Below are 12,277 nucleotides of genomic sequence, written 5' to 3' on the forward strand. Positions count from 1 at the left end.
AACACCTTAGCAAAGCATCCACCATCCCCATCCACAACACCTTAGCAAAGCATCCACCATCCCCGTTCACAACACCTTAGCAAGCATCCACCATCCCCGTCCACAACACCTTAGCAAGCATCCACCATCCCCGTTCACAACATCTTAGCAAGCATCCTCCATCCCCGTCCACAACACCTTAGCAAGCATCCTCCATCCCCGTCCACAACACCTTAGCAAGCATCCTCCATCCCCGTCCACAACACCTTAGCAAGCATCCACCATCCCCGTTCACAACACCTTAGCAAAGCATCCACCATCCCCATCCACAACACCTTAGCAAAGCATCCACCATCCCCGTCCACAACACCTTAGCAAGCATCCTCCATCCCCGTCCACAACACCTTAGCAAGCATCCACCATCCCCGTTCACAACACCTTAGCAAAGCATCCACCATCCCCGTCCACAACACCTTAGCAAAGCATCCCCAATCCCCGTCCACAACACATTAGCAAGCATCCACCATCCCCGTTCACAACACCTTAGCAAAGCATCCACCCTCCCCGTTCACAACACCTTAGCAAGCATCCTCCATCCCCGTCCACAACACCTTAGCAAAGCATCCACCATCCCTGTCCACAACACCTTAGCAAGCATCCACCATCCCCGTTCACAACACCTTAGCAAAGCATCCACCATCCCCGTTCACAACACCTTAGCAAGCATCCTCCATCCCCATCCACAACACCTTAGCAAGCATCCTCCATCCCCGTCCACAACACCTTAGCAAGCATCCACCATCCCCGTTCACAACACCTTAGCAAGCATCCTCCATCCCCATCCACAACACCTTAGCAAGCATCCTCCATCCCCGTCCACAACACCTTAGCAAGCATCCTCCATCCCCGTTCACAACACCTTAGCAAGCATCCACCATCCCCATCCACAACACCTTAGCAAGCATCCTCCATCCCCGTCCACAACACCTTAGCAAGCATCCACCATCCCCGTTCACAACACCTTAGCAAGCATCCACCATCCCCGTCCACAACACCTTAGCAAAGCATCCACCCTCCCTGTCCAAAAACGACTTAGCAAAACCGAAACCTACTTGAAGGTAACAGTGCTTAACCTACATGCTTACTGTTGACTCTAGTGGCCGGTTTCCACGTCATCTCCCGATGTCCATCCATGTGCACGTGAATATTGACTTGTTTCATGGGTGACCTGGTTGGTAAAGGAGCGGTGAATGTCCTATATCTGGTGCAGTATGGCTGCAGAATCTTCTGGATCTCAGCCTTGTGTTTAACACTCTGGAGAACCAATAAATTATACTAATAAATTATACCAATAAATGATACCAATCAATGATAGCAATAAATGATAGCAATAAATGATACCAATAATTGATATCAATAAATAATAGCAATATATTATATCAATAAATTATACCAATAAATTATACCAATACATGATATCAATAAATTATACCAATAAATGATTTAAGGCAAAGCAAAAACAAGCAGTAATGCAACTGGTGAAATCCTGCTTTTAGACTGGACGATTCCACTATGGACCTTGAGGGCCTCAGCACTGCTATTGTCGATCCTTCCCCTCTAATCGGGGACTGATTCAGACCTGGAACACCAGGTGAGTTGTGAGCAAATCAGAGACATTAATCAATCATTTAACGACCAGGTACATAGAAAACCAGCAGGACTGCAGCCCACAATGACTGGAGATGTAAGAATGAACGACCAGGTACATAGAAAACCAGCAGGACTGCAGCTCACAATGACTGGAGATGTAAGAATGAACGACCAGGTACATAGAAAACCAGCAGGACTGCAGCCCACAATGACTGAAGATGTGCTTGTTTGTTGTAAAAACGTCGCTTACGCTTCCAGGATAAATAGAGCATTGTGGTCAGAGTTTAGTTACCCCCAACAACTGATCCAGGATCATGTATTTTGCCATCCCCTAATGGTTAAGGTTAGGATAGGGAACACACCCCACTGTGAGACTTGTGTGTCACAGGAAATTACTTCCCCCTTGTTTTTGACGAGTCACTGACACTCCATTACTGTGAACACGGAGAGAGGGACCTCGGGCAGTTGTAAATGTGTGTGTGTGTGTGTGTGTGTGTGTGTGTGTGTGTGTGTGTGTGTGTGTGTGTGTGTGTGTGTGTGTGTGTGTGTGTGTGTGTGTGTGTGTGTGTGTGTGTGTGTGTGTGTGTGTGTGTTGACAGTTCATTTGATTTCAGAAGGCTTCTAGTTCCTCCTATGAGGCCAGCATGTTTGTGTCAGAACCTAGGAGCTGTAACATCAAATAAACTAGGCAGACATGCATAGAGGATGTGAGCGCTTTAGCTATCAACCTCTACACTGACACAAAAAGACTGCGAAAGATGGACAGGGAAAGAGACAAAGTGCTACGCTATGTTACATGTAACACTTTGCTTCCCTCCCTCCCTCCCTCCCTCCCTCCCTCCCTCCCTCCTCTATGTCATTAGGCAGGAAGCTCTGTATTTATAACCTCCATAAAGTTGTTATGGCCTCAACCACACACACACACACACACACACACACACACACACACACACACACACACACACACACACACACACACACACACACACACACACACACACACACACACACACACACACACACACACACACACACACACACACACACACACACACACGTGCTTCTACATCTGCATTGCTTGCTGTTTGCATTTGTTTTAGGCTGGGTTTCTGATGTAAAAAGGGCTTCATTAATACATTTGATTGACTGAATTTGATTGACATAGACACACACACACACACACAGAGGCACACACACAGAAACACACACACACACACAACATACTCTACACTACACACTGCACACACAGTTGAAATAAATGAACACACAAGCAATCCGACATGCAGAACACACCGTGCTGAACATACAGTACAACACACACATACACACACACACAGTAGTACACTGCACACATGAGCACGCGGACACACATACAGTCACACACACAGCCGTGATGTGAGCAGTGATAAAGGGAATTGTTGTGTATCTATTTCCTATCGGCCTCATTCTTATTGAGCTCTTCCGGGAATAAAACACTGGACATCAATGACCTATTAGGAAGCTTGGCTTCCGGGATCACGCCCCTGCCTTGTCCAACAGGAGGTGTTGTCGGAGGAGAAGGTTATATCTCCCTGTTCCACCTCAGTGAGAAAGGAGCCGTGCCTTTCCTACAAGACCAATGACCAGTAGGCTTGGGCGGTGTCCAGATTGTTATACCTTCATACCTACCTTGTGCGATCCCGGAATTTTGAGTAATACCACCTCTGAACAGAAGGGTGCTATTTAAAAACCCCAAAGGTTAGCAATGCTAACAAATATTTGTAAAATGCCATAGAGAATGCTAACTAAATGCTAACAAACGCATTGCGAACATTTTATACAGTCTCTGACCTAAACTATTTGCAGGACAGACATCCCAACTCATAAAGTTATACAAGTAACTCAAAAATGCTACTCACAGTTTGCTGTACACACTAAACACATATTAGACAGCAAGGCTCTTGATCCAGGAGGGGGTTCTCTGATGTTACCAAGAGAAGATTGATTTTGGAAGAAGCTAACCACTTAGGTGGACAGCTAACTAGCTAATAAATGACCAAACCAAATGCTCAACTGCAGAGCATTTTAGACAGTTAACTTGATAGTTATGAGATATCTAGCAGGCAAACATTTCATTGTGAACTCTATACTGTAATTAGATCACATGCCGAGTGCTGCACAACAGTGAATAACTAGCAAAGCTCTGGCCTCTCATTGTTGTGTGCTTGTAAACAAACACTATGTGACTGGAGACTACCGGTAAGCTTCATTATGAAAAATAATGTGACAGGTGAAATGAAGAACGCACTCTCCTAATCTATTGCACAAGTTGACTGCAGGTATTTACTTAAAAAGTAGATATGAATATTGAAATGTATTGAAAAAAACAAATGAATAGTTTAAACAGTATTGAAAAACGTGGCTATTTCCAAATACCACAGGATGTGGTATATACGGTATACCGCCCAAGCCTAATGACCAGCCTTATCAGTATCAGGATATACAGGGAGATATGGAGACAGAGACCTACACTGGAATACACAGGCCTTCAACCAGGCCTAGGGAAACAGTAAGTAAACAGTAGCAACAGTATGGTCTACACAGCCTGACTCCTTTAGCTGCTAGAGACTCTTCTGATTCCTGGTTTTCACAGAACAAACCAAGCCAGTCACGACCTATCAGCTGTAGAGAGAGAGAGAGGACCGATAGAGAGTAAAAAGGGGAAAGAAAGAAAGAAAGAGAGAAATAAAAACAGAGTTTAACCTTTCCCTCCACCCTAATCAGCACAGTTGAACAAGCAGGGCCCCATGCTCCACTGCCTCATGCCCAGCCATCGGAGCACGCACCTGGGCTGCTCCGAGTAGAGCATGTCCTCAACCCTGGAACTCACCCTGCAGCTAAGGCTGACTGAGCACGGCCTGTGAGTTTGTGTGTCTCATTGTGGAGAATGTACATGTGCAGCGGACTTGTAAGTGCATGTTTGCGTGTGTGTGTGCGTACATGCGTGCAAGTGTATGTGCTTGCATACGTGTGTGTGTACAGTATGTGTGCATGCAAGTGTGTGTGTATACAAGGGTGTGTGTATTCACGTAGGCGTGCCTGTGTGTGTGTTGGTCCTTGACCTTGGTCCTGGCTCTTTAACTGTCTGTGTACAAGGGGCCTCAGTGCTCAGCTGGCTAATGTGCTGATCTGGACCAAGAAATGCATTATGGGCCAACGCTCCAACAGCAATTAACACACCAGCAGGAGGCCACAGCACTGTAGAGAGATGTGTGTGTGTTAACCTTTGAGTTGTTTCTGTTTTAACCCTGTAACCAAGCCTAATTAATCCTGTAACCAAGCCTAATTAACCCTGTAACCAAGCCTAATTAACCCTGTAACCAAGCCTAATTAACCCTGTAACCAAGCCTAATTAACCCTGTAACCAAGCCTAATTAACCCTGTAACCAAGCATAATTAACCCTGTAACCAAGCCTAATTAATCCTGTAACCAAGCCTAATTAACCCTGTAACCAAGCCTAATTAACCCTGTAACCAAGCCTAATTAACCCTGTAACCACGCCTAATTAATCCTGTAACCAAGCATAATTAACCCTGTAACGAAGCCTAATTAACCCTGTAACCACGCCTAATTAATCCTGTAACCAAGCCTAATTAACCCTGTAACCAAGCCTAATTAACCCTGTAACCACGCCTAATTAATCATGTAACCAAGCCTAATTAACCCTGTAACCAAGCCTAATTAATCCTGTAACCAAGCATAATTAACCCTGTAACCAAGCATAATTAACCCTGTAACCAAGCCTAATTAATCCTGTAACCAAGCATAATTAACCCTGTAACCAAGCATAATTAACCCTGTAACCACGCCTAATTAACCCTGTAACTAAACCTAATTAACCCTGTAACCAAACCTAATTAATCCTGTAACCAAGCATAATTAACCCTGTAACCAAGCGTAATTAAACCTGTAACCAAGCGTAATTAACCCTGTAACCAAGTGTAATTAACCCTGTAACCAAGCGTAATTAACCCTGTAACCAAGTGTAACCCTGTAACCAAGTGTAATTAACCCTGTAACCAAGTGTAATTAACCCTGTAACCACACCTAATTAACCCTTTAACCAAGTGTCATTAACCCTGTAATTAACCCTGTAACCAAGCGTAATTAACCCTGTAACCAAGCGTAATTAACCCTGTAACCAAGCGTAATTAACCCTGTAACCAAGTGCAATTAACCCTGTAACTAAGTGTAATTAACCCTGTAACCAAGTGTAATTAACCCTGTAACTAAGTGTAATTAGTGCGTCATAATATGTTGAATTTCGAAGTGAAGATATAAGATGTTGTTGGTGTATGTGTGTGCGTGAGAGAGAGAGGGATAATCTCCTACAACCAACATACCACACTATCGCAAAAAAGTAGAACGGAGAAAAGTGAAAAGAAGAACTGCGGTGAAGTAATATCCTAAACAAGTACACCCCTGCATCCCTCACTCCATCTTACCTGTGACCGTGAGCTCGGTGGTCCTGCGCACCACGAAGCCACCGAAGGTGACCTCACAGGTGTAGTTGCCGATGTCGTCTTCCTTGACCTCTCTGATGGACAATGTATCTCTCCTCTGGAGGATGGAGGCCCGCCACTGCTTTGGACGACACTCCTGGGTGTCACACACACACACACACACACACACACACACACACACACACACACACACACACACACACACACACACACACACACACACACACACACACACACACACACACACACACACACACACACACACACACACACACACACACACACACACACACACACACACACACACACACAATACAACATGGAGTTAGAGTGCAATTGACACCAACAAATGCAATCATCATACCATAGAAACTAGTGTTGGATTGTGATCTCATGAACACCAACAGCAACAGAGGAGATTCTGTTGAGATGGCCTATACACCAACAACAACAGAGGAGATTCTGTTGAGATGGCCTATACACCAACAACAACAGAGGAGATTCTGTTGAGATGGCCTATACACCAACAACAACAGAGGAGATTCTGTTGAGATGGCCTATACACCAACAACAACAGAGGAGATTCTGTTGAGATGGCCTATACACCAACAACAACAGAGGAGATTCTGTTGAGATGGCCTATACACCAACAACAACAGAGGAGATTCTGTTGAGATGGCCTATACACCAACAGCAACAGAGGAGATTCTGTTGAGATGGCCTATACACCAACAGCAACAGAGGAGATTCTGTTGAGATGGCCTATACACCAACAACAACAGAGGAGATTCTGTTGAGATGGCCTATACACCAACAACAACAGAGGAGATTCTGTTGAGATGGCCTATACATGATGCCTTTGTCAACATTTCTTTGGATAGTGGTGTGTATGACAGTAAAGGCCACCAGGGAAAAGGAGACAAATCAGAGACCATATTTTATTCAGAGAGTATGAAGACTGTGAAGTGAGCAGTGGAATCATAGTGTATCACTGCCAGAGAGAGAGAAGCCATATGGGAAGATGATTTAGTAACCTGAGGTATTTTACTTATTGGATGTTTATTACACTGAATAATCCAGATTTAGTGTTCTCTGAACGGCCCGGACACACACTGTCTTTTAAAAAGTATCCACTGGCAAAATAATGTGAGTGTGTGTTTTTCTGTGTGTGTGTGTGTGTGTGTGTGTGTGTGTGTGTGTGTGTGTGTGTGTGTGTGTGTGTGTGTGTGTGTGTGTGTGTGTGTGTGTGTGTGTGTGTGTGTGTGTGTGTGTGTGTGTGTGTGTGTGTGTGTGTGTGTGTGTGTGTGTGTGTGTGTGTGTGTGTGTGTGGGAAGACTGTATGGCTCATCTCTCCAGGTACTCTCCTCCATCTCTGGCAGGGATAACCCTGGCTCAATAGATTCTATTCCATTGTTGCTCGCGGCAACCTGGGATCCAATCAGCTGGGCTGCATAGCAGTCCAAATAACTTCAGGTTCCAGTGCTCCAAGTCATTAACCACGCCTTCATTGAATTCTGGGTAAACCTGGAGGTCGAGCCCGACCGGCTAATCTACCGCTGATATGCCTTTGATTAGTTTGGCCTGGGCCTCTCTCTGGGATGAGTTCTGTGATCCGCAGGCCATGCATTACCTCAACAGGGGAGAAATCAGGTGAGTAAAGGTAACTCAAGAGTTAGATAATAGATATTTTAGGCTAAGAGCGTTTAGAGGGCACACGCAAACACTCCATTCCGCTCTCTTACTTTTCCGTAGGGCAAAGATGAATACCACGAGTTCACTCCTCATCAGCGTGTGTGAAAAATGAATCCACTGTTACTGAAAGCCCTCTGTTCCCCTTTCTGTTCCTCTCTCTGTTCATCTCTCTGTTCCCCTTTCTGTTCCTCTCTCTGTTCATCTCTCTGTTCCCCTTTCTGTTCCTCTCTCTGTTACTCTCTCTGTTCCCCTTTCTGTTCCTCACTCTGTTCCTCTCTCTGTTCCCCTTTCTGTTCCTCTCTCTGTTACTCTCTCTGTATATCTCTCTGTTCCCCTTTCTGTTCCTCTCTCTGTTCCTCTCTCTGTTCCCCTTTCTGTTCCTCTCTCTGTTCATCGCTCTGTTCCCCTTTCTGTTCCTCTCTCTGTTACTCTCTCTGTTCCCCTTTCTGTTCCTCTCTCTGTTACTCTCTCTGTTCATCTCTCTGTCCAACCTGTCTGTTCGTCTCTCTATTCCCCTGTCTATTCCTCTCTCGGTTCCCCTGTCTGTTCCTCTCTCTCTGTTCCTCTCTCGATTCCCCTGTCAGTTCCTCTCTCTGTATTCATGTACTGTATTCATGTGATTCTCCTTAATGACCTCTACACTGGTACTGATGCCCTGCAGACTGGCCTGGTACTGATGCCCTGCAGACTGGCCTGGTACTGATGCCCTGCAGACTGGCCTGGTACTGATGCCCTGCAGACTGGTCTGGTACTGATGCCCTGCAGACTGGCCTGGTACTGATGCCCTGCAGACTGGCCTGGTACTGGTGCCCTGCAGACTGGCCTGGTACTGATGCCCTGCAGACTGGTCTGGTACTGATGCCCTGCAGACTGGCCTGGTACTGGTGCCCTGCAGACTGGCCTGGTACTGATGCCCTGCAGACTGGCCTGGTACTGATGCCCTGCAGACTGGTCTGGTACTGATGCCCTGCAGACTGGTGTAATTCTCCCATTATGACCATATGACCTATGTATAACCTGACCCAGTCAAGCTTCCTACAGGCAGGCCTTTTAAATACTGTACAAACAAATGTGGAAGGATAAGCCGCCAAGGTAAATCCGACACACGTGTGCGTGCACACACACACACACACACACACACACACACACACACACACACACACACACACACACACACACACACACACACACACACACACACACACACACACACACACATGCACACACACATGCACACACCAGGGGGGCAGGTAGCCTAGCGATTAGATTGTTTGGCCAGTAACTGGAAGGTTGTACGTTCGAATCCGCAAGATGACAAGTTGATAAATGTGTGGCTCTGAACTTGAGCAAGGCACTTAATCATAAGAGAGACACTCTCCATTGAGGTTGTCTCAGGGAGAGTTGAGATATGTAACAAACACATTTCCAAATCACACGGTCACGATCGTCGTAAGAACATTCGAACCAAAGCGCAGCGTGATATGGGTTCCACATATTTATTGACGTGAAACGCACAAAACAATAAAAAGCAAACGATACGTGAAGCTATGGAGTGCTCACAGGCAACTACACATAAACAAGATCCCACAAAACACAGTGGGGAAATTGCTTCTTAAATATGATCCCCAATCAGAGACAATGATAAACAGCTGCCTCTGATTGGGACCCATACCAGGCCAACATAGAAATAAAACAACCTAGATTACCCACCCTAGTCACACTCCGACCTAACCAACATAGAGAATAAAAAGCTCTCTATGGTCAGGGCGTGACACACACATGCATATTAATACACACTTGTACATGTGTGGAATAGGACAGATATAAGCACACACACACACTTAGCCAGGTCTCTCACCTTGAACCAGGTGATATAGGGGTCTTTCCCAGGTTCTGTGTAGTCCTCTATGTCTGGACAGGTGATGTCTTTGCTCTTGCTGAGTTCCGCCTTCTCCATGTGTCTCATCACAGAGTTGTAGCACAGGTCTGTGTCGTTCTCAGCCACATAAAGAGACATGGATACCTTCATACAGTAGCTTGAATTCCTGAAACACAGAAACAACGAACAGGTCACTGACAGGGTTCACAGTACAGTACAGTTTTCACACTTGGTCCTTTTCAGACAATTTTTGTGAACTCAGTGCGGTTCGCTACATTTCTTGTGCATTGTGAACACTCAAAAGGAACTCAGACTACTCAAAAGAGCACCCGAAGCAAACCGAACAGAGACCATCTAGAGAGATCCTTTTTAGGATAATGTGAATGCAAAGCTCCCCAGGTTCGCTTGTCATTTTTTCTGCACCACACATCAAATCCAATTTTTATTTGTCACATGCGCCGAACACAACAGGTGTAGACTTAACGGTTAAATGCTTACTTACCAGCCCTTAACCAGCAATGCAAGAAACCGAGTTTACTAAATAAACTAAAGTAAAATAAATAGTAACACAATTAAATATAATTAACAAGGCTATATACAGGGGGGTACTGGTACAGAGTCTGGGGTGGGGTACAGGTTAGTCGAGGTCATTTGTACATGGGGGTAAAGTGATAATAAACAGCGAGTAGCGAAGCATTGTAATTACTTCGCCACAATGGCCTATTTATTGCCTTAACTCCCTTATCCTACCTCATTTGCACTCACTGTAAATATACGTTTTGTTTATTTTATTCTACTCTATTATTGACTATGTTTTGTTTATTCCATGTGTAACTGTGTTGTTGTATGTGTCGAATTGCTATGCTTTATCTTGGCCAGGTCGCAGTTGCAAATGAGAACTTGTTCTCAACTAGCCTACCTGGTTAACTTCTCTAGGGTAGGGGGCAGCATTCGGAATTTTGGATGAAAAGCATGCCCAAATTAAACTGCCTGCTTCTCGGGCCCAGAAGATATGATATGCATATAACTGGTAGATTTGAATAGAAAACACTCTAAAGTTTCCAAAACTGTTAAAATAATGTCTGTGAGTATAACAGAACTGATTTGGCAGGCGAAAACCTGAGAAAAATACATTCGGGAAGTAGTTTTTTTTTGGTTTTGTATTTTCTATTCAATGCCATTACAGTATCCATTGACTTAGGACTCAAATTGCAGTTCCTATGCCTTCCACTAGATGTCAACAGTCTTCAGAAATTGTTTCAGGCTTGTATTCGGAAAAATGAGGAAGTAAGAGCAGTCTAAATGACTGGAAAAGGTGTCACAGAGCTTTTTCATGCGGACGACCGAGAGAGTGCCTTTCTTGTTTACCTTTCATATTGACGACGTTATTGTCCGGTTGAAATATTATCAATTATTTAGGCAAAAAACAACCCGAGGATTGAATATAAATATCGTTTGACATGTTTCTATGAACTTTACAGATACAATTTGGATTTTTTTTGCCGGCCTGTTTTGACTGCGTTTGAGCCTGTGGATTACTGAAGAAAACGCACGAACAAAACTGAGGTTTTTGGATATAAAGAGACTTTATCGAACAAAAGGAACATTTATTGAGTAAATGAATGTCTGCTGAGTACAATAATATGAAGATCATCAAAGGTAAGGGATTCATTTTATCTCTATTTCTGATTTGTGTAACTCTTCTACTTGGCTGGTTACTGTTTGTAATGATTTATCTGCTGGGCTATGTTCTCAAATAATCATAAGGTATGCTTTCGCCGTGAAGCATTTTTTAAATCTTACACCGTGGTTGGATTCACAAGTTCATCTTCAAATCTATGTAAAATATGTTTTGTTTTCTGAATTTTTATAATGAGTATTTCTGTATTTGAATTTGGCGCCCAGCAGTTTCACTGGCTGTTGAAGAGGTGGGACGCTAACGTCTCACATACCCAATAGAGGTTAAATAAAGGTGGGGCAAAAAACCATGTCCTGGTAATCCGTCTGGCCCCGTGGCCTTGTGGATGTTGACCTGTCGAAAGGTCTTGCTCACATCGGCTATGGAGAGCGTGATCACACAGTCATCCGGAACAGCTGGTGCTCTCATGCATGTTTCAGCATTGCTTGCCTCGAAGCGAGCATAAAAGGCATTTAGCCCACTAGACGACTGCAACACCGTTTCCCCTGCAATAAATAGCCCTTACAGAGCCTGTAAGTGTGTTGAGTCATTGTCCTGTTGAAAAACAAATGATAGTTCAACTATGCACAAACCAGATGGGATGGTGTATCGCTGCAAAATGCTGTGGTAGCCATGCTGGTTAAGAGTGCCTTGAATTCTAAATAAATCACTGATAGTGTCACCAGCAAAGCATCCCCACACCATCACACCTCCTCCTCCATGCTTCACTGTGGGAACCACACATGCGGAGATCATCCGTTCACCTACTCTGCGTCTCACAAAAACATGGTGGTTGGAACCAAAAATCTAAACTTTGGACTCATAGGACCAAAGGACATATTTCCACCAGTCTAATGTCCATTGCTCATGTTTCTTGGCCCAAGCAAGTCTCTTCT

General features: G+C 44.5%; 1 protein-coding gene across 5 annotated transcripts in view; it reads right to left on the reverse strand.

Annotated features, from left to right (window-relative positions):
* LOC129820755 (interleukin-1 receptor accessory protein-like 1-B) overlaps positions 1-12,277 on the reverse strand; it is a 473,510-nt gene that overhangs the window by 255,621 nt on the left and 205,612 nt on the right. For all 5 annotated transcript variants that reach the window (XM_055877695.1, XM_055877694.1, XM_055877698.1 and 2 more), the window contains exons 4-5: positions 9,683-9,869; positions 6,115-6,268 (exon numbers count right to left, since the gene is read on the reverse strand). In XM_055877695.1, coding sequence (XP_055733670.1) covers positions 6,115-6,268; positions 9,683-9,869 — 341 coding nt within the window. The remainder of the gene's footprint in view (positions 1-6,114; positions 6,269-9,682; positions 9,870-12,277) is intronic.

Source organism: Salvelinus fontinalis, chromosome 23 (assembly GCF_029448725.1).
Source record: "Salvelinus fontinalis isolate EN_2023a chromosome 23, ASM2944872v1, whole genome shotgun sequence".
In the NCBI taxonomy this organism is placed as follows: Eukaryota; Metazoa; Chordata; class Actinopteri; order Salmoniformes; family Salmonidae; genus Salvelinus; species Salvelinus fontinalis.